Genomic DNA, 22687 nt, shown 5'->3' with positions numbered 1-22687 from the left:
GTTCAATTTCAGTTTTTTGTAGAACAAAGTTGTCAATTTTCCGTTTTCCAACTGGAGGTCAGGACAGAAAATTGGCTGTGGAATCTTCCCTATACAAACCTCGTCCAAACTGAATACATGGAATTAAAGACAGGGTCACAGAGAATATTTCCTCATACCAGGAATGTTCAATTTCAGTTTTTTGTAGAACAAAGTTGTCGATTTTTCGTTTTCCAAGTGGAGGTCAGGACAGAGTATCGCCTCTGGAATCTTCCCTATAGAAACCTCGTCCAAACTGAATGCATGGAATTAAAGATAGAGGCCCAGAGAACATTAGGAATTTTCAATTTCAGTTTTTTGTAGAACAAAGTTGTCAATTTTCCGTTTTCCAACTGGAGGTCAGGACAGAAAATTGGCTGTGGAATCTTCCCTATACAAACCTCGTCCAAACTGAATACATTGAATTAAAGATAGAGTCCCAGAGAACATTTCCTCATACTAGGAATGTTCAATTTCAGTTTTTTGTAGAACAAAGTTGTCAATTTTCCTTTTTCCAACTGGAGGTCAGGACAGAAAATTTGCTGTGGAATCTTCCCTATACAAACCTCGCCCAAACTGAATACATGGAATTAAAGATAGAGTCCCAGAGAACATTTCCTCATACTAGGAATGTTCAATTTCAGTTTTTTGTAGAACAAAGTTGTCAATTTTCCGTTTTCCAACTGGAGGTCAGAACAGAAAATTGGCTGTAGAATCTTCCCTATACAAACCTCGTCCAAACTGAATACATGGAATTAAAGACAGGGTCACAGAGAATATTTCCTCATACTAGGAATGTTCAATTTCAGTTTTTTGTAGAACAAAGTTGTCGATTTTTCGTTTTCCAAGTGGAGGTCAGGACAGAGTATCGCCTCTGGTATCTTCCCTATAGAAACCTCGTCCAAACTGAGTACATGGTATTAAAGAAAGAGTCCCAGAGAACATTTCCTCATACTAGGAATGTTCAATTTCAGTTTTTTGTAGAACAAAGTTGTCAATTTTTCGTTTTCCAACTGGAGGTCAGGACATAGTATCGCCTCTGGAATCTTCCATATACAAACCTCGTCCAAACTGAATACATGGAATTAAAGATAGAGTCCCAGAGAACATTTCCTCATACTAGGAATGTTCAATCTCAGTTTTTTGTAGAACAAAGTTGTCGATTTTCCGTTTTCCAAGTGGAGGTCAGGACAGAGTATCGCCTCTGGAATCTTCCCTATACAAACCTCGTCCAAACTGAATGCATGGAATTAAAGATAGAGTCCCACAGAACATTTCCTCATACTAGGAATGTTCAATTTCAGTTTTTTGTAGAACAAAGTTGTCCATTTTCCGTTTTCCAACTGGAGGTCAGGACAGAGTATCGCCTCTGGAATCTTCCCTATACAAACCTCGTCCAAACTGAATACATCGAATTAATGACAGAGTCCCAGAGAACATTTCCTCATACTAGGAATGTTTAATTTCAGTTTTTTGTAGAACAAAGTTGTCGATTTTCCTTTTTCCAACTGGAGGTCAGGACAGAAAATTGGCTGTGGAATCTTCCCTATACAAACCTCGTCCAAACTGAATACATGGAATTAAATACAGAGTTCCAGAGAACTTTTCCTCTTACTAGGAATGTTCAATTTCAGTTTTTTGTAGAACAAAGTTGTCAATTTTCCGTTTTCCAACTGGAGGTCAGGACATAGTATCGCCTCTGGAATCTTCCATATACAAACCTCGTCCAAACTGAATACATGGAATTAAAGACAGAGGCCCAGAGAATATTTCCTCATACCAGGAATGTTCAATTTCAGTTTTTTGTAGAACAAAGTTGTCAATTTTCCGTTTTTCAACTGGAGGTCAGGACAGAGTATCGCCTCTGGAATCTTCCCTATACAAACCTCGTCCAACTGAATGCATGGAATTAAAGATAGAGTCCCAGAGAACATTTCCTCATACTAGGAATGTTCAATTTCGGTTTTTTGTAGAACAAAGTTGTCAATTTTCCGTTTTCCAACTGGAGGTCAGGACAGAGTATCGCCTCTGGAATCTTCCCTATAGAAACCTCGTCCAAACTGAATGCATGGAATTAAAGATAGAGTCCCAGAGAACATTTCCTCATACTAGGAATGTTCAATTTCAGTTTTTTGTAGAACAAAGTTGTCAATTTTCCGTTTTCCAACTGGAAGTCAGGACAGAGTATCTCCTCTGGAATCTTCCCTATACAAACCTCGTCCAAACTGAATACATGGAATTAAAGATAGAGTCCCAGAGAACATTTCCTCATACTAAGAATGTTCTATCTCAGTTTTTTGTAGAACAACGTTGTCGATTTTCCGTTTTCCAACTGGAGGTCAGGACAGAAAATTGGCTGTGGAATCTTCCCTATACAAACCTCGTCCATACAGAATACATGGAATTAAAGACAGAGTCCCAGAGAACATTTCTTTATACTAGGAATGTTCAATTTCAGTTTTTTGTAAAACAAAGTTGTCAATTTTCCGTTTTCCAACTGGAGGTCAGGACAGAAAATTGGCTGTAGAATCTTCCCTATACAAAGCTCGTCCAGACTGAGTACATGGAATTAAAGATAGAGTCCCAGAGAACATTTCCTCATACTAGGAATGTTCAATTTCAGTTTTTTGTAGAACAAAGTTGTCAATTTTCCGTTTTCCAACTGGAGGTCAGGACAGAAAATTGGCTGTGGAATCTTCCCTATACAAACCTCGTCCAAACTGAATACATGGAATTAAAGACAGGGTCACAGAGAATATTTCCTCATACCAGGAATGTTCAATTTCAGTTTTTTGTAGAACAAAGTTGTCGATTTTTCGTTTTCCAAGTGGAGGTCAGGACAGAGTATCGCCTCTGGAATCTTCCCTATAGAAACCTCGTCCAAACTGAATGCATGGAATTAAAGATAGAGGCCCAGAGAACATTTCCTCATATTAGGAATTTTCAATTTCAGTTTTTTGTAGAACAAAGTTGTCAATTTTCCGTTTTCCAACTGGAGGACAGGACAGAAAATTGGCTGTGGAATCTTCCCTATACAAACCTCGTCCAAACTGAATACATTGAATTAAAGATAGAGTCCCAGAGAACATTTCCTCATACTAGGAATGTTCAATTTCAGTTGTTTGTAGAACAAAGTTGTCAATTTTCCTTTTTCCAACTGGAGGTCAGGACAGAAAATTTGCTGTGGAATCTTCCCTATACAAACCTCGCCCAAACTGAATACATGGAATTAAAGATAGAGTCCCAGAGAACATTTCCTCATACTAGGAATGTTAAATTTCAGTTTTTTGTAGAACAAAGTTGTCAATTTTCCGTTTTCCAACTGGAGGTCAGAACAGAAAATTGGCTGTGGAATCTTCCCTATACAAACCTCGTCCAAACTGAATACATGGAATTAAAGACAGGGTCACAGAGAATATTTCCTCATACCAGGAATGTTCAATTTCAGTTTTTTGTAGAACAAAGTTGTCGATTTTTCGTTTTCCAAGTGGGGGTCAGGACAGAGTATCGCCTCTGGAATCTTCCCTATAGAAACCTCGTCCAAACTGAGTACATGGTATTAAAGATAGAGTCCCAGAGAACATTTCCTCATACTAGGAATGTTCAATTTCAGTTTTTTGTAGAACAAAGTTGTCAATTTTCCGTTTTCCAACTGGAGGTCAGAACAGAAAATTGGCTGTGGAATCTTCCCTATACAAACCTCGCCCAAACTGAATACATGGAATTAAAGATAGAGTCCCAGAGAACATTTCCTCATACTAGGAATGTTAAATTTCAGTTTTTTGTAGAACAAAGTTGTCAATTTTCCGTTTTCCAACTGGAGGTCAGAACAGAAAATTGGCTGTGGAATCTTCCCTATACAAACCTCGTCCAAACTGAATACATGGAATTAAAGACAGGGTCACAGAGAATATTTCCTCATACCAGGAATGTTCAATTTCAGTTTTTTGTAGAACAAAGTTGTCGATTTTTCGTTTTCCAAGTGGGGGTCAGGACAGAGTATCGCCTCTGGAATCTTCCATATACAAACCTCGTCCAAACTGAATACATGGAATTAAAGATAGAGTCCCAGAGAACATTTCCTCATACTAGGAATGTTCAATTTCAGAACATGTAGAACAAAGTTGTCGATTTTCCGTTTTCCAAGTGGAGGTCAGGACAGAGTATCGCCTCTGGAATCTTCCCTATACAAACCTCGTCCAAACTGAATGCATGGAATTAAAGATAGAGTCCCAGAGAACGTTTCCTCATACTAGGAATGTTCAATTTCAATTTTTTGTATAACAAAGTTGTCGATTTTCCGTTTTCCAAGTGGAGGTCAGGACAGAGTATCGGCTCTGGAATCTTCCATATACAAACCTCGTCCAAACTGAATACATGGAATTAAAGATAGAGTCCCAGAGAACATTTCCTCATACTAGGAAAGTTGTCGATTTTCCGTTTTCCTACTGGAGGTCAGGACAGAGTATCTCCTCTGGAATCTTCCCTATACAAACCTCGTCCAAACTGAATACATAGTATTAAAGATAGAGTCCCAGAGAACATTTCCTTATACCAGGAATGTTCAATTTCAGTTTTTTTGTAGAACAAAGTTGTCGATTTTCCGTTTTCCAAGTGGAGGTCAGGACAGAGTATCGCCTCTGGAATCTTAAATATACAAACCTCGTCCAAACTGAATACATGGAATTAAAGATAGAGTCCCAGAGAACATTTCCTCATACTAGGAATGTTCAATCTCAGTTTTTTGTAGAACAAAGTTGTCAATGTTCCGTTAAACCTCGTCCAAACTGAATACATAGAATTAAAGATAGAGTCCCAGAGAACATTTCTTCATACTAGGAATGTTCATTTTCAGTTTTTTTGTAGAACAAAGTTGTCAATTTTCCGTTTTCCAACTGGAGGTCAGGACAGAGTATCGCCTCTGGAATCTTCCCTATACAAACCTCGTCCAAACTAAATACATGGAATTAATGACAGAGTCACAGAGAATATTTCCTCATACCAGGAATGTTCAATTTCAGTTTTTATAGAACAAAGTTGTCGATTTTCCCTTTTCCAAGTGGAGGTCAGGACAGAGTATCGCCTCTGGAATCTTCCCTATACAAACCTCGTCCAAACTGAATACATTTCCTCATACTAGGAATGTTCAATTTCAGTTTTTTGTAGAACAAAGTTGTCAATTTTCCGTTTTCCAACTGGAGGTCAGGACAGAGTATCGCCTCTGGAATCTTCCCTATATAAACCTTGTCCAAACTGAATACATGACATTAAAGATAGAGTCCCAGAGAACATTTCCTCATACTAGGAATGTTCAATTTCAGTTTTTGGAAATGTGAATATACAATTGAATGCATTAAGGCTTCCATTTCATCATCACGGGTATTGGCACGACTAACATAATAATATGATAATTGAACAGACTTTTAATTTTTCAGAATATAGAAAACATCCTCCAAACTTATAAAATTAACATATTGATATATCAACACAACCGGCCAGCAATGCACTGGCAGCTAAATCATAAAGGCCATTTTGAAAATCTTCTGGGCATGGGCATACAGAAGTAGATAGCCGGCACATCGGATATGGAATCACGATCAGAATGTAGGTGTCTAAAATAAAAAGGGATAATGAGAATATTTAGAATGCATTCGTTGTTGTTAATATTGGAGTTCTTACACATGCAGCATAACCCCCAACTCTCTTAGCTCCTTTACTGAAATTATGGGAGAAATAATATCCTGACCCACACGATCATAAATGAAGATTTCCCATACCGGCTCAGCAACCAACACCTTAGTGTACTGTGCATGTGTATTAGATAAAAGTCCTACGTAGAAATCGGTGCATCCCACAAAAATGGATGCGTTTTTGAAACACAATACCAACACATACATAGCTCATTGATTTTTTTATGTAAACATTTTTTGTTGGAATATTGAAACGGTACAATAAGACACTGAAACGAATGGTAAATATGTTATTGCTCTCTCTCTCCAACAGCTATATACATACATAGATAGATAATGTATATCATAGATGAACAAGATGAGCACTTTTCGTGTTCATAGTTGTTGTAGATCAGAATGCGGCGTTGTTGTAGCAACGCAAATAGTATGTTCTTTCCTGTATTATTTCAGTTATCAGGTTCTTGTTCCTCTGAGTCCAGACTCAAAAATTCTGCAACTTGAACTGGTTGCGTCCATAGGGAATCAGGGGACAGGTGAGTGTGATTAGCTGGGCAGCTAAACAAATGCAGCCTATGGTGTGGTCCCAATCCACATGCTGGGAATGTGTTGGGTATCGTGGCGTCCATTCGGGACAAATACGAATTGAGGGTGGTGCATCGTCCGGATTTTAACTGGGCTAAAACCACTTGTCTTTGCCTTGGCCGCTGGCGTTCTTGTGCTGCGATGGATGGGGGTGGTCTCCAATAACGGGATTCACACTGTATCTTCTTCTACTGCGTAGTGCTAACCTTTTCAGATGTAGATAGATTGAGAAGAGAATACATGTTAATTAACGTTAAATAATTGTTATTTTTTATTTAACCCTCCGTTGGATACCTGGGTCTGGCCAGGCCTTTTTTATAATATTCAAAAGCGTCTGGTCAGACCCAGGAGCCCAACGGAGGGTTAACTAATATTCTAAAAAAGAACAAATAAACAATGATAACAACATATAATAAGAAAACAATATCAACAATATCAACAACATATTATAACAATTAATTATTAATTATTTAAACAATAACATATACACAAAGAATTTTGATTAATACCCAAAAAATTAAGCTCTTCAAAACTTCGTTTATAATTATCCTGTCAAAATAAAAAAGAAAACACAAAAACAATATTAATCTCACCAATAATTCCATGAAATTCATAATATTCCTAATCCAAAGAACAGTAATGTTGAACCAATATGGAAATTCATTTAATTCCAATTCCATAAGTTCAACAGCTCTTTGTTCTATTTTTGATTGGGTTTTGCGAAAAATTTGCCAAAGAATTGCTAAAAGTTTTTTTCCTCCACACCAGAGGCATGTTGCAATTGTTGCAATTATCAAAATCAGCAATATTTTTGCAATCCGAAAGGCAAAGATTCCGATTCGCCCAAGCAAAAACAGAAATCTATAAATACATATACATATACAAATGTTAACATTTATTTAAAAACGTTAATATTTGCAAATTCACATCATACTTACCCGTAGCTAGTTCTTGCACTATTTCCTAATTCGTCGCTATTGGTATTTTGCGTTTCCGGCATTGTTTTGTATTGATTTTCTGGTTTGTTTTTCTTGAAAAAATATATTCCTTCTGGTTTGTTTGTTATTTTTTCTGTAACTATTATTTTGATATTTTGTTATGACAATTTGTCATAGACTATAAAAAGTAGGGATTTCAATGTTGAAATTTAATATTGGTTAATTTGTAAAATTGCATAAAATTAGAGAAATATTTATTAATTTGAACTGGCAATCAGCGGAAAAACGTGTCGCGTAAAGTGAGAACATGTGATTGTGCTAAATATGTGCCTTTTTTCATTTCAATTGTAAAATGTGTCGTTGTTGCAATCCCTATTGTTCGAATGATTGTCATACAATTTTCAAAATGATTAGATTGACAATTGTTTTGATTGAAAATTGAATATTTCATCATTTTGGCAGATATCGGATTAATTGTAGATGGACCATCCGTGAAAGTGGATGGACAGAAGCGTTAAACTTTCGGATCTTTATACATATGTATATAATTGAGTATGATATTGGCAAAAAACGTCTTGTCAAAATGTTTAATTGAAACTCACCAAAACGCGACGCGGTACAATAAACAATATGCTGCGCAAGATCTATTTATCATTCATGATGCTGAGATTAAGAGTGTACACGGAGAAACGAGTCAATGAGCTACATACATGCATATGTATGGATGTGTTGTCAATTGTCATACAATTTTGTTGGATGCGCCGAGTTCCATATTCATCATTCCATCTAATTTAAGGCAAATACATGCATGTCCATATCGTCCTGCTAACAGGACATTCATGTGAACTTTGTGGAAAGTGGTCTCAAAGAAACTTCTATTGCATTGAGCTTTTATCAATGAGCTATATATGGGTTGGTATTGTGTTGCAAAAACTCATCCACTTTTGTGGGATGCACCGAGTTCTACGCAGGACTTTTATCTAATACACATGCACAGTACCCTAAGGTGTGGGCTGCTGAGCCGGTATGGAAAATCTTGATTTATGATCGAGTGGGTCAGGATATTATTTCTCCAATAATTTCAATAAAGGAACTAAGAGAGTTGGGTGTTGCGCTGGATGTGTAAGTATTAGAAATGAAAGGCTGGTTTCCACAATTTAATTTACAATATAATAGAGCTTTATTAATTAATTTAGCGGGAGACTCAAAAAACTTGTTGAAAGGAACAACTGATCAGACAAGAAGAATAAGAGGAATGAGAAAAAGGCAATACATAAATATAATACAGTGTTGCCGTGTACAAAGGTAATTCATAGAGTTACCATACTACTAATATAACAAAGTGGGAATTCAATACATTTAGTAGGTAGTATAAAATAATTGCTAATTTGAAATTGTAAATTCATTGGGAAAATTTCCAACACTCCTCCTCAATTCCAAATTAGTAAACGTTGGACTTCAATCTGAAGATTTCTAATTTCGATGCTGGCAGGGCTTTGGTCAGCATATCAGCGATCATTTCCTCGGAGGGACAGTAGTCGCAGCTAATTATTTTCTTTTCCACATAATCTTTTACAAAATGGAATTTCGTGTCTATATGCTTGGACCGATTGCTAAGTCTTTCATCTTTTATCAAATTCAAACAGCTACGGTTGTCTTCAAACATTTTTGTTGGATACTCTTGTTGGCATCCCAAGTCAGATAAAACGTTTCGGATCCAAACAGTTTCTTTTGCGGCTTCCGATAGGGCAATAAACTCCGCCTCTGTTGTTGACAACGAAACACACGATTGCTTTTTGCATGCCCAACTAACAGCACCACCGTTAAACATAAAAATATAACCGGAGTTCGATTTTCTATCGTTTCTGCACTCCGCCCAATTGGCATCTGCATAACCGACCAGTTGATTTTGATTGGCAGAACAACCATTTAAGTTTAAAAACATTTCTGATGTACCTTTAAGGTATTTTGCAACACGCTTCAGCTCATTCCAATCCTCGCTGGTTGGATTGCTTGACTTCCTTGCCAATATCGCGACACTCGCAGATATATCAGGTCGGGTATTCACAGATATGTACAGCAGTGAGCCCAATAAACTTTGGTACTCATCATTACGAAACAATGGTTCTGAATCATTCTTACCATACGCAGGGTCCATCGGGTACTTCGAACATTTCGCATCATTCAAACCAAACTTTACTAACATGTCATCAATGTACTGCTTCTGACGAATTTTGTAGTTGAAATCGTTAGTCCTCACAATCTCCATACCAAGGAATTGCGATATGGCACCAAGATTATTTACTTCAAACTTTTTACGAAGCCTCCTATAAACATTTTCAATTTGTTGTTTACTCGTAGAAGCGACCACCAAATCATCAACATAGACTAAAACATACACAGCTTCCCCATTGATGATTTTGCTGTACAAGCATGGGTCAGCTTTACTTCGGATGAAACCACCATCAATCAATACATCGTTCAAGGCCTTATTCCAGACGTTCGCAGATTGTTTAAGGCCATAAATACTACGCTTAAGTTTACATACCAGATCACTTTCACCTTCAATGAAACCAGGCGGTTGTTTCATGTAAACAGTCTCCTTTAAACAGCCATTTAAAAATGCACACTTTATATCCATGTGTTCAACATGCATCTTTCTAGCAGCAGCAACAGACAATAAAATACGAAAAGTTGGTTGTCGCACAACGGGAGCAAACACCTCGTCATAATCGCACCCGTACTTCTGGTTAAACCCCTGAGCGACCAAACGCGCCTTAAATCTTTGAATATGGCCATCAACACCGCGCTTTATTTTATATGTCCATTTACAGCCAACTATATTAGCACCAGGTGGAGCACGTACCAAATCCCACGTATCATTCGCCTTCAGGGAATTTATCTCCTCCTCCATCGCGGACTGCCATTTTAATTTTTGTTCTGACATTACAGCTTGTTTGTACGTTTTTGGTTCAATATTCTCCGACTTTATCAAATTCAAATATTTCGCAGGTGGAACACCTTTATTCTGTCTAGTCGACCGTCTTAGAATTGGTTCATCAGCGGCGGCATCAGCGTTGACTTCATTATTGTTCACACCGTCATCATCAAAATATTCGAGATCAGTACTCATACTACAAAAAGAATTTACGTCAGAGTCATTCGGGACAGTTTTCTCACGAACATCATCAGCACGATTAGAAGGGATAGTAACTTCCAAGTAATTGTTGCCTACGGATGAATCACAAACATCCTTCAATTCTGCAACATCATCTTTAGATACGAATTTATAATCTCTACTTATATAGACTTTGTTATCGTTGGTATTGACAAAACGTAAACCATTTGACTGCTCGTCGTAGCCCATGAATGTTAATAATTCCGATTTGTTATCCAATTTTCTTCTCTTGACTTTAGGTGTTAACACAAACGCTTTGGAACCAAAAATTTTTAAATTACTGATATCGGGTTTATGACCCTCCCACCTTTCATATGGAGTACATGGTGTTGAACTGGTAACCAATCTGTTTTGTAAGTAATTTGAACACATAATGGCCTCACCCCAATAAATATTTGATAAACCAGCCTCTTCGAGTAGGCAGCGAGCCATTTCAACAAGGTATCTGTTTTTCCTCTCAGCCACACCGTTTTGCTGAGGACAGTACGGCACGGAAAACGACGACACAATACCGTAACTCTGCAACAGATCAACCATTCTTTTTGACTTATACTCGGCCCCATTGTCCGACATGATTCTTTTGGGCACTCTTCCGAATTTGTTCTTCACCACATTAATGTAAATTTTCATCTTGTCGAAAACCTCAGATTTTTGGCTAAGCAAATAAACAACAGTATATCTACTGTAATCATCGATCAACGTTAGAATATATTTCTTTCCACCAGGGGTAACGGTTTGCATTGGTCCGCAAATGTCGGAATGAATTAAATCAAGAACTTCCCCACTTTTGGCGTTTGACTTCTTAGAAAATGGTTTTTGACTCATCTTGCATTTCGTACAAACTTTACAAACCTCACGAACATTACAGTCAACAATTTTAAAATCATTTTTCACCTTACCAGTCTGCATAGCTTTTACTGCGTTGATATCTCTGTGCCCAAAGATCTTGTGGTAAAAATGTTGACATCGATTCATACTGCAAACAGCAGACATTGCACTTTCACATTTGGCTTCAAGTTGATACAAATTGTCGACACATTTCACAACACCAACTTCATTATCATTTGCATCGAAGATTTTACAATTTGAATCACAAAACAGCACCTTGAAACCAACAGCAGACATTTTCTTGACGGACAGCAAATTTCCATCAAATTGCGGAATATACAACACATCATCAAGGGTAACCACAATTCCAGCACCTTTCACGTTCACCAACTTGATTATACAGCGACCTTTACCAGCAGAATACACCACATTACCATTTGCCACCGTAACCTTTTCACGCCAATTTGGATCAAAATCAAAAAAGTCCTCTTTTGTACCGCAAATGTGACTCGTCGCACCTGAATCAATCACCCAAACACCAGATTTACCATTCAGCAAAAAACAAAAACTATTACAGTCTTTAACAGTTTCAGCAACTTTAGCATTTTGATTATTATTATTTTTCAGCTTCCAGCAATTTTTTCTGATGTGACCAGCACTGTGACAATGATGACAAATTATTTTCTTCATATTACGATTCGTTTTAAATTTGTTGGTCGTTTTCAAAACAGTGTCTTCCCCAGCAATCCTTTTCTTGTGCTTTTCATACTCCTCTAGCAATTTGTTTTCGACCAGAGTCATTGTGAGGTCTTTTTCGTCCCTTACCTCCAGGGCAGTAATTAAAACGTCATACGTATCCGGCAGACTACTAAGCAGCATTGACACCATCCATGATTCAGTCATTTTCTCACCAAGTGACTGCAATTTAGAAAACAACAATTTCATATCATTTATGTGCTTGTCCATATCACCACCAGGACTTAATTTCAATCCACAAATTGTTCTCATCAATTTCACTTTGTTGCTCAGGGTTGATTTTTCGTGATACGCCTTTAAAATATTCCAGGCATCTTTTGCATGAACACTACCGGCAATACGGAAAACCTCAGATTCCTCAACAGCCAAACCAATTAAAATTGATGCTTCAGTATCACGTTCCTTCCATTTACTATCAGGATCTACAGGAATTTCTCCCTCAATAACGTCCCACACTTTTTCCTTTTTCAACAGCAGTTGCATTTTGTATTTCCATATTTCATAGTTGTCGCGATTCAATTTTGTCACAAAAAATTTTGCTTCAGACATCTTGAAAAAACAGCAACAGCGCAAACAAAATGGCAGCAGGCGGCAAAAAAAAATATCCAATTTATTTCCAAACAGGCACGATATTCAACATTCCAGCTCTAACAAACAGTGAAACCACGTAGACAAAAGGCCCATAACCTATTAGAAATGAAAGGCTGGTTTCCACAATTTAATTTACAATATAATAGAGCTTTATTAATTAATTTAGCGGGAGACTCAAAAAACTTGTTGAAAGGAACAACTGATCAGACAAGAAGAATAAGAGGAATGAGAAAAAGGCAATACATAAATATAATACAGTGTTGCCGTGTACAAAGGTAATTCATAGAGTTACCATACTACTAATATAACAAAGTGGGAATTCAATACATTTAGTAGGTAGTATAAAATAATTGCTAATTTGAAATTGTAAATTCATTGGGAAAATTTCCAACAGTAAGTAACTCCAATATTAACAACAACGAATGCATTTTAAATATTCTCATTCCCCTTTTATTTCAGATAAATACATTCTGATCGTGATTCCATATCCGATGTTCCGGTGCCGACTATCTACTTCTGTATGCCCATGCCCAGAAGATTTTCAAAATGGCCTTTATGATTTAGCTGTCAGTGCACTGCAGGCCGGTTGTGTTGATATATGATCAATATGTTAATTTCATCAGTTTGGAGGATGTTTTCCATATTCTGAAAAATTAAAAGTCTGATCAATTATCATATTATTAAATCAATCTTGCCAATATCCGTGATGATGAAATGGAAGCCTTAATGGATTCAATTGTAGATTAACTTTTTTCGTTTTTGTAACATTGGGAAATGTAGCAATGGATGCTCGTTTCAATCTCTTTCACATGGATGCTACTCAGGCTGGTGGTGTATTTAGTTTTCAACGTCCAACTGCTGTCACTTGATCGTAATATGGATATGGCCACACGTTACATCATACATGGCCATATCAAGCTTTGGTGCATGATCTCTTGGAGTTGGGTATGAGTTTGTTCTATGTTGAGGATGATGAACCAACTGGAGAAACAACTGAAGGTGAGTATATAAATATGTATTAGAAGCTCTTGTTAGCCTCTTTGGTAGAAAAGACTGATTGGTCTTCTATTAGACTTTATGATAGTAAATGAATATTATTTGGTTTTCTGATGGAATACCATTAGATCGTCTTATATAAAAGACCACTAGGTCTTTTTATAAAGAAGACCATTAGGTTTTTTATCAAGTATTCGCATAGAAAATAATAGATTTTTTGTGAAAATCTTTCTATCTCGCCCTTTTCTCAGGTACCCGTTAAAAGCGAAAACCCTGCGATTTGGATCCCAACGACCCAAAAGACCTTGTTCCACAACAATTCCTAAAAAGTTTGCTATTTTTCACAGAATCTTCCTGTAACCAAAATCACAGAACAAGTTATGGAATGCCGTAATAATCCCGAAACCGATGATTACCTTTATTTAGATCCGAAACTATTAAAGGGGGTGATGTCATGCCCAAAAATCGTGGACCCTTCCAGGATGCTGTAGTTTTTGTGTTGGATGGTGGCAATTATATTGAATACCAAAAAGTCTTGTGGATTTTATACGACAGAAACAAACCGCCAATGTTCTTAAACGTATTGTCTATGGTTCATCAACGCCAACAAATGCTCAAAAATTCCTAAAAGAACTATCTGCCTTGGGTCGTGCAATTCAAGGTCCTGTTTTATATTAGGACCGTCCGATCAGCTAAGGTTATATTCATTTTTAAATGCTGTTGAGCAGCAGTGTTCGATTGGATATATCACACACAAACCGATAATGGGCAATATTTATACGACATAAATAAAAAAATACCGAAACAATAAGGAAACTTTCTTCTCCTTGTTTTTAATTTAGACATTTAAATAAAAAATCGTTATTTATAAAATCTTTATGTTTGGGTTTTTGTTATTCTTTCCATCTCTATTTTCATTGTATAAATCATTGTTTTCATATTTATCATATTCCATTAAATTGAACCTTCCCTTGTAGAGGATCCTTTTCAAAGTTAATTTTGTGCTTCTTTTATTTTTGTATATAGTTTGTGAAATGCAGGTAGCACATCCCAACTATAGAGACAAACAGAAGAATCATCCGGTATGTATTCCTATTGTTTTAAAGATGCAATTGAAGATATATTTAGTAGCCATATTAACGAAAGTTTTAGGAAACTTACAATATACCACAGATTTTTATCCATTATGGCCTTCACCATTTTCTCTTTCCACTCATTGGACTGGGCTTTTATGCACATGTCATCAATTCCAATTCAAAAAACAAGGCAAAGTTCAAACAAGACTTTCCATCAATAACATCAATTACCACCTTAGCAGTTTGATTCTTTCGGACACTTTCCATTCCTGATTTGTTGTCTATGAGGGGTTTTTGGTTATTGTTGGCTTTTTGTTTGTCTATTTTAGTAGCAGCTATTCGCTCATCAACTGTTTTGTTGTACTTTTTGCTCGAAGATGTTTCGCCTTCTTCCTTCTCAGATTGTCTCAATCAGACCGGAAACATTGGGGGTTATCATGAATGAAATTTCCCCTTGAGTTTCGTCTTTCCGCCGTTGCAACTTAAGGGAGAAAGTAAAAAATTCACGGGGAATTGCCGTTCAGGATAACCCACATTGGCTGTTTCCGAATCAAACATATCCTCTGTTATAGTATCCATTAACTTTATATATGGCGCGAACATTTTACAGTTTCCTTTCTATTTTTCATTGAAATATGCCTTTGCTGTGATACTAGTGTACTGTAAGGATATGTAAGATTAAAAATCAATGGATATACAAAATTCTTATCCATTACCAACCTCAAATCCTCTTTCAGACATATCTTGCAGTACATTTTCATAGCCATATTTTTTTGTTCTTCACTTCAAAAAGTCCAGATTCTTCTTGATACACTAAATTAATAAAAGATATACACATAGCCCAGAAAGTCTGCGTTCACCTTACTACTTTTCAAAAATAATGCTAAAACTATAATAAATAGGTAAATGAGATCAGTTGTTCTTTCATAAATATGTTATTGGCACTTTTTAGTACCAGAATAAAAAGAAAAATTCCAGAAAATATATTATTTTTGCGAAGATAACGGTAAAAAAGTGTTACAACTGCTAAATTAGAGCCCCAAAAAGTCTGCGTTCATTTTGTATGTTGCAAAAATACTGTTAGTTTTTTTGAATTTTTTTGAAGTTTTCTCCCATTTTTAATCAATATTGTCACAACTGGTTATTCTGTGAGGTCGTTTGCACACTTAACTTAAAAAAGTAAAGTATTTTAAGAATGGAAAACAAGGGCAATGAAATTGGCATCGATAAAAGGAAAATTCTAGGTAAATTATGGAAAAAGCTATTGAAGTATTGGCGAAACTGTAGGTAGAACATATTAGTCTATACATAGAGTGATAATTAACTAAAAACAAACCGGAATTTTTACGTCAAAACCCAGATCTGGGCATTATATAGGAGCCAAAACCTTACAATCTCAGCAGTATGCTTTGAAACGTTATGTTGTTGCAACCAAAATTCCGTAGTCCTTCTCCTTTTTTTGTTCAAATTGCGCTTCATGATGTTTAGGTAACCATACTTGTCCATTGTCGATTCAATAAATACAAGTTGGCCCACTCCAGAAGCTGCTACACACCCCAAATTAAAACAGCACCCTAGCCATTTTTTACAGTGTAAAACAAGATTTTTTTTTTTCAAGCGCTGTTCGAGTTTTCTCCAAACAGTTTGAAGTCCTTTTGTTACAAACATATAGAACATGCTTTCGTCCGAAAATATGACTTGATTACGGCATACTGGAGGCTTGTTTATGTATTCATTAGCAAATTCAATATGCTTCTGCCTGTTCACTAGTGATATGTACGGCTTTCGCCGTGCGACTATACCGTGATATCCAGCTTTATGCAGTATTTTTCTAGCGGTTTGTGCACAAATACTTTTTATGGATGCCATTTTCACATTTTCAACAATTTTCGAAGTAATTATCTGACTGTTTGTTTTAACTATATTAGTTATGTTACGCTCCTCCCGTTCTGATAATATTTTTGACCGTCCAAAACTGAGCTTTGACCGTCCAGATCTGGGCTTTGACTTCAAAATTCCGATTTGTTTATAGTTAATTATCACTCTATGTATAGACTAATATGTTCTACTTACAGTTTCGCCAATATTTCGATAGCTTTTTCCATTATTTACCTAGAATTTTCCTTTTATCGATGCCAATTTCTTTGCCCTTGTTTTCCATTCTTGAAATACTTTACTTTTTCAAGTTAAGTGTGCAAACGACCTCAAAGAATGACCAGTTATGACAATATTGATTAAAAATGGGAGAAAACTGCAAAAAAATGCAAAAAAACTAACGGTATTATTGCAACATACAAAGTGAACGCAGACTTTTTGGGGCTCTAATTTAGCAGTTGTAACACTTTTTTACCGTTATCTTCGTAATAATAATATATTTTCTGGAATTTTTCTTTTTATTCTGGTAGAAAAGAGTGCCAATAACATATTTATGAAAGAAAAACTGATCTCATTTACCTATTTATTAAAGTTTTAGCATCGTTTTTGAAAAGTAGTAAGGTGAACGCAGACTTTCTGGGCTATGTGTAGGTATTTATCCCAATATTCAATATTTACCAAAAATCTCCGCTTAACTTTGACTCATGTTGATGTTTATGTTGATATGCTTCTTCTTACCAAATATTCTTTCAATTGTGAATTAGTCGATTGTCGAGTAATCGATTTCTCGAATTTTTGATTTGAAGGATCTAAAAATCGAAATCGACTTTTGACTGGAACAGTATTGCGATTCTGTAACTTTTTTGAATAACGAACCGACATGGGTAGTTAACAAAAATATTCGGTTGAGTTAACGAATGTGCTATTCTGACCTGCGTGAACTATCGATGTCGGTTCGTTATTCAAAAAAGTTACAGAATCGCACTACTGTTCCAGTCAAAAGTCGACTTCGATTTTTAGATTCTTCAAATCAAAAAATCGAGGAATCGATTACTCTAAAATCGACTAATTCACAATTGAAAGAATATTTGGTAAGAAGAAGCATATCAACAAAAACATTAACATGAGTCAAAGGTAAGCGGAAATTTTGGTAAATATTAGGATAAATACTTATATCTTTTATTAATTTAGTGTATCAAGAAGAATCTGGACTCAAGAAGAAACCCTTTTATTTTTGAAGTGCTATAAGGATTGGCAAAAACAGATCTGTCATGAAAACAACAAAAAATATGGATATGAAAATGTACTGCAAGATATGTTTGAACGAGGATTTGAGGTTGGTAATGGATAAGAATTTCGTGTATCCATTGTTTTTTAATCTAACATATCCTTACAGGACACTAGTATCACAGCAAAGGAACTGGAAGAACAAATGAACACTTTACATACCGCATATTTGAATGCAAAGGAGAATGGAAACTGTAAAAATTTCGCGCCATATATAAAGTTAATGAACACTATAACAGAGGACATGTTTGATTCGGAAAAGGCCAATGTTTCCGATCCGGTTGAAGAAGAAGGCAATAATTTGTGTAAGTATCTTTTTTTAAATGTAGACAATGAATTAATACTTTAATATATTGCAGTAATAGAATTTGTTGAAGATAACGATAGTGTATACCATCTTTCTGATTGCGAAGTACGAGAGGATAGTATTGTCACAACAAAATATACCTTAGACACGCCCTTGACTGGTATAGATCCCAAAAAACCATTCAAATTAAAAGTGATTTTGGATGAGAGGCCAAACACAACTTCGAGCAAAAAGTACAATAATACAGTTGATGATCGAATAGCCGCTACCAAAATAGACAAACAGAATGCCATCAATAATCAAAAACCCCGCATTGTCAAAAAACCAGGGATGGAAAGTGTCCGAAAAAAACAAACAGCTAAGAAGGTAATTGCTTGCTGTTATTGATGGAAATTCTTGTTTTAACTTTTCCTTGTTTTTTGAAGCCCACAAATTGTCTCCTGTGTTTAGAATTGATAAATGTTAATGACATGTGCATAAAAGCCCAGTCGAATGAGTGGAAAGAGAAAAGGGTGAAGGCCCTAATGGATAAACATCTGTGGTATATTGTAAGTTTCCTGAAACTTTAATTAACATGTGCTTTGTTCCAGAACCTGCAAGAATATACTATTTTTACTACGATAACGTTTTTTTTTCCTTTATGTTATAGGGAAAATAGTAAACATTAGTAGACTCTTGCAGTTCTGGAACATACCAATAGCTACTAAATATATTTTCAATTGCATTTTTAAAACATTAGGAATACATACCGGATGATTCTTCTGTTTGTCTTTATTGTTGGGATGTGCTACATGCATTTCACAAACTCTATACAAAAATAAAAGAAGCTCAAAATAGTCTTCAACTGCAAGAGATTAACTTTGAAAAGGATCCTCTACAAGGGAAGGTTCAAACGAAATATTATTCTAAAGTTGAAGATTTGGAACCGCCGTCCAATTTATAGGAATATGATAAAGATGAAAATAATGATTTATACAATGAAAACGAAGATAGGGAGGTATCAGAAAATGAAAACGATGAGGATTCAAATTTTGTTGATGGCAGTGAAGAAGACAACGATATGATGAGCCAAGTTAGTGACGAAAATTATAATGAGGAGAACGACGAGATGGAAGAAGATGGAAGTGTTGATAAGCTGGATGATGAAAATCTGGAAAATTACCAGGCAAATGATGAAAGCCAAGATTACAATTTCTACGAATCCGATGAAGAAAACGAAATCATTGAGAATGGTGATAACGATAAGGAACATAATTCTGGCAATAAAGAAATTTTTAAAGATGAATCATCTCAACATGAAAATGAACGCGAGGAACTAGATAAAAATGAATATGACGATTTCTTAAAGAAACATTTTAATATTGCATGCCAAAAATGTAATTTACCATTTGATACATTTAAGCATTATGTCAAACATTGTCGCCAGGTGCATAAAGAACGCGGTTATGTAACGTGCTGCGATACAAAATTCCAATTTCGTAAAACTCTAGTTGATCATATACAATATCATTTAAATGCAGAATATTTTAAATGCAGTCATTGTGGAAAATGCTTCTACGCCAGAAGTTATCTACGTATACACAAGGAGTTGCATGAGGAAGGAAAGTTTGCTTGCAAGTTGTGTAATAAGAAATTTCCTAGAAAATATATGCTTAGAAAACATCATCAAAAGAAACATGTGCCACCACCGGAGAAGACTATACCATGTGAAGATTGTGGTAAATTGTGAGTAGACATTGAATATCTTTGTAATTTTTTTAGGGCTCTACAATGGAAAAAGGGATCTTCTTGGGTTATAAAAAAGATATATATATTTTTTAAATTTTTATTGAGGTGCCACCGCGCTGCAATGGAAAGCATCGAGCAACGAGAATTCCGCTAACGACTTTTAGGAGCACCGTGAATTCTATTATTATTTTTTAAAGTAACGTGAATTCTATTAAAAATTTTTTGGAACATCCGAAGAGACCACAAAAACATAGATTTTTAACGAATTATAGGAAAACTCAAAGAGAATACAAAAATGGATTTTAGTAACATTCGATGATGTTACAACCAAGAATTTTTTAAAAGGTTGCCTGTTGATCCAGAGATTCAGGTTTGTGCCTCTCTCTTTAGGTAATGGAATCCTTCCCGACCAGTGGGAGTCTACTCACATGATTGTGTTTGCTCGTGGCGATAGCAGCCAAGCATGTAATATATAGATGTAATGATGTACCGGTATGAAATTGAATCTCTTCGTGAAGGTATTCCAGTAGTGAATTAACGAGACTAGAATGCAAAAAAATAACTAATATAAGTTTTTAAGCAGTAATTTAAAATTTTAGTAATAATTTTGTTTTCTCCTCTTCCAGATACACCTGCCAAAGAACCCTCCAGTACCATCGCAAACATGTCCATCTAAAACATTTTTCTCGAGTATGCGAAATTTGTGGTCAAACATTGCCCACACTGTTCGCATATCAACAACATAAATTAAGACATAACCCCAATCCCGTGCGTTGTGAAGATTGTGGTCTTTTGGTAACAAGTCAAGTGACACTGAAATAGCATCGAGACCTGAAACATCCAGCTGGAGGTAATCGTGAATATAAATGTGATAAATGTCCTCGAATCTGTCCTAATCTGCGAGCGTTGAAGTCACATTCCTTGGTACATTCCAATGTATATAAGTTCCAGTGCACCGTATGCGATAAAAAATTTAAGACCAAAGATATTTATACGGTAAGAAGTTGGGGAAATGGCTACTTAGTTGAAGAATTAATGATGTTTATATTTGATTTTAAGTAGCATATGGCTCGTCACACCGGAACAGCTCTATTCACCTGTCAATGGTGTCCTCAAACATTCTATCGCAGTGGAACAATATCACTTCATCGTCGAAAATGTCATCCCATAGAGTGGGAAAAAGAAAAGCGTAGAAAGATGTATGGTGAAATATAATTTGTTGGATAAGGGTTTGTCTTCATTTAAGTTTTGTATTATTAAAAAACATTCTTTGGATATAACAGAAAATATTGTAATCACTTTAGATTAATTAGCAGTATTGCGGGAGCAGAAGGAATGGCTTAATTTTTCCTGCGTGTGCGGCCTCGTTCGATTTGAAAATCGACTATCATCACATAAAGCATGACTTCACCTTCCATTGTCTTTACGGCGATTCAAATGGTAAATTCACAAACCCAGTTACAATAAACACACCGCCAAAACACTACTAAGTACTTCACAAAACCATCTATTTTGTTTTTAAATAATTTAATTGAAAAAAAATTAAATAGTGAATGCACGCTTGTTACATATACTCTTCAAAAGCATACTTATATATATTATAAACTACAATAGCAGTGAGAGAAAACAACATAACAAAATTTACACACGACTGCCATGAGACACTTCTCTTTTTTTACTTCTTTTTCGCTTTAGCTGAGGCCAGAGCTGCAGCTACTTTGGCATTAGCCGAAAACCCAATTTTCGATGATACTGCCATACCACTGGGTTCCACGACATTGGGTCTTTCGTCTAGCTCCGTATTTTGATCCGGCATTACTTTGTCCACAATGTGTTTAACAATTAATCCCTTGTCACCTAAGTATAGTACAGAGAAACCATCATACCATGCTTCTTGATTCTCGAATATACCTTTCAGGTCCCATAGTTTATATTTCCAAAAGTTTAACATTACTTTAAGTCCAGATATGCCACGAACACGCCAACGTATCTTAATGCTGAAATCTTCGGGGTGTTTGGTAATCTTTAAAACTTCAAACTTAACATAGGCATACTTTAGATGACCCACTGTACGCAGCAAAGCTATTTGCTTGACATAGTGATAAAGGCCCATGGTATGCTTTCCCGTAATATTGTTTTGAAATTCCAAATTTGGATGATAAATGGAATAGTCAAGAGGTTGTATGAAAAGTTTTGGTAAAGTTTCTCTTAAAACACCATAGGCATGATCCAAATCTGTCGATGTTGGTGGTCTATGTTCAACATCTTTACCTCCTGCTTCTTTGTTGCTGCCGCTGCTAAAGGAACGTACCACCATAAATTGTTGTGGTCTTTGCAGAACATTGTTGGTTTGTAATGCCGGTTGCTTATTTTGAGAAGTAGTAGTTTGTTGTGCTGCTACTGCTGTCGATAAGTTCTTCAAACATTTCGGTTTCTCCAATTGACAGCATAATTTGTTTACCTTGGCCGAATGATGCCGTAACGCGATTGTTGTTGAAATCATATAGACTTTATTTATTTAATATTTTAATACAAAAACTTCGAATCGGAAGAAATCTGTTGGATAATTCCTATATTTTTCACGTCTGTTCTCCGCCGCCGTTCCAATGTGAGTTAAACAGCTGTTAATGATGTATGAATAAGTATGTATGACAAGTATTTAACGGCGTTTTTTTTTAATTGTGGCGGTTTTAATATGCTACTGCAGGCCAAAACATAAAACATTGCGTGTGCGTCCAAAAAGCAAAATATGTACATGTATTTCAAATTGAAATATATAGCTCTGTTCCTTTACGTGCAAGAATCTTCAAGTTTTACCACTTTTTACTCGAAAAGCG

At 35.9% G+C, this 22687-nt stretch overlaps 3 protein-coding genes and 2 long non-coding RNA genes across 7 annotated transcripts; 3 read left to right on the top strand and 2 right to left on the bottom strand.

The window, feature by feature from the left end:
• The first annotated feature begins 7607 nt into the window (after positions 1-7607).
• LOC141395301 (uncharacterized) lies at positions 7608-14454 on the top strand. Its single transcript, XR_012410592.1, has 3 exons — positions 7608-8350; positions 13041-13580; positions 13829-14454. It is a non-coding gene; the product is annotated as an uncharacterized lncRNA (long non-coding RNA).
• Positions 14442-17253, bottom strand: LOC141395300 (uncharacterized). 2 transcript variants are annotated; one of them, XR_012410591.1, is made up of 4 exons: positions 17207-17253; positions 15374-15466; positions 14739-15313; positions 14442-14669 (listed from the first exon to the last, which is right to left on the bottom strand). It is a non-coding gene; the product is annotated as an uncharacterized lncRNA (long non-coding RNA). The 2 variants fall into 2 exon arrangements; XR_012410590.1 differs by lacking the exon at positions 17207-17253 and having other exon boundaries at positions 15374-15513.
• Positions 17254-17620: 367 nt separating this feature from the next.
• LOC141395293 (uncharacterized) lies at positions 17621-19065 on the top strand. Of its 2 annotated transcripts, none has more exons than XM_073970956.1 (6): positions 17621-17662; positions 17720-17864; positions 17925-18120; positions 18175-18488; positions 18548-18670; positions 18862-19065. In XM_073970956.1, exons 1-6 carry the CDS (start codon positions 17652-17654, stop codon positions 19063-19065), a joined length of 993 nt encoding a protein of 330 aa, XP_073827057.1. In that variant the 5' UTR covers positions 17621-17651. The 2 variants fall into 2 exon arrangements, with proteins under 2 accessions (XP_073827057.1, XP_073827058.1); XM_073970957.1 differs by having other exon boundaries at positions 17623-17662; positions 18772-18874.
• Positions 19066-19182: 117 nt separating this feature from the next.
• LOC141395294 (transcription factor grauzone-like) lies at positions 19183-21137 on the top strand. The gene is made up of 3 exons (XM_073970958.1): positions 19183-19847; positions 20477-20846; positions 20913-21137. Exons 1-2 carry the CDS (start codon positions 19183-19185, stop codon positions 20670-20672), a joined length of 861 nt encoding a protein of 286 aa, XP_073827059.1. The 3' UTR covers positions 20673-20846; positions 20913-21137.
• A 223-nt stretch (positions 21138-21360) lies between these two features.
• Positions 21361-22481, bottom strand: LOC141395295 (uncharacterized protein C6orf136). The gene has a single exon (XM_073970959.1). It carries the CDS (start codon positions 22351-22353, stop codon positions 21526-21528), a length of 828 nt encoding a protein of 275 aa, XP_073827060.1. The 5' UTR covers positions 22354-22481; the 3' UTR covers positions 21361-21525.
• Between the last annotated feature and the right edge of the window lie 206 nt (positions 22482-22687).

This window comes from Musca autumnalis, unplaced genomic scaffold (assembly GCF_047663935.1).
Source record: "Musca autumnalis isolate F117 unplaced genomic scaffold, ASM4766393v1 scaffold_2, whole genome shotgun sequence".
NCBI classification, from domain to species: Eukaryota; Metazoa; Arthropoda; class Insecta; order Diptera; family Muscidae; genus Musca; species Musca autumnalis.
Note: the sequence above shows the minus strand (reverse complement) of the source record. Positions and strands in the feature narration are given on the sequence as shown.

What these genes read in the sequence shown, in the direction of transcription:
- LOC141395295 (XM_073970959.1), bottom strand. Translation starts at nt 22,353, where the DNA reads ATGATTTCAACAACAATCGCGTTACGGCATCATTCGGCCAAGGTAAAC.
- LOC141395294 (XM_073970958.1), top strand. Translation starts at nt 19,183, where the DNA reads ATGATGAGCCAAGTTAGTGACGAAAATTATAATGAGGAGAACGACGAG. An exon ending in TGTGAAGATTGTGGTAAATT is followed by an intron (nt 19,848 to 20,476) that starts GTGAGTAGACAT and finishes CTCCTCTTCCAG; the next exon opens with ATACACCTGCCAAAGAACCC.
- LOC141395293 (XM_073970956.1), top strand. An exon ending in TGTTTGAACGAGGATTTGAG is followed by an intron (nt 17,865 to 17,924) that starts GTTGGTAATGGA and finishes ATATCCTTACAG; the next exon opens with GACACTAGTATCACAGCAAA. An exon ending in ATAAACATCTGTGGTATATT is followed by an intron (nt 18,671 to 18,861) that starts GTAAGTTTCCTG and finishes TTAAAACATTAG; the next exon opens with GAATACATACCGGATGATTC.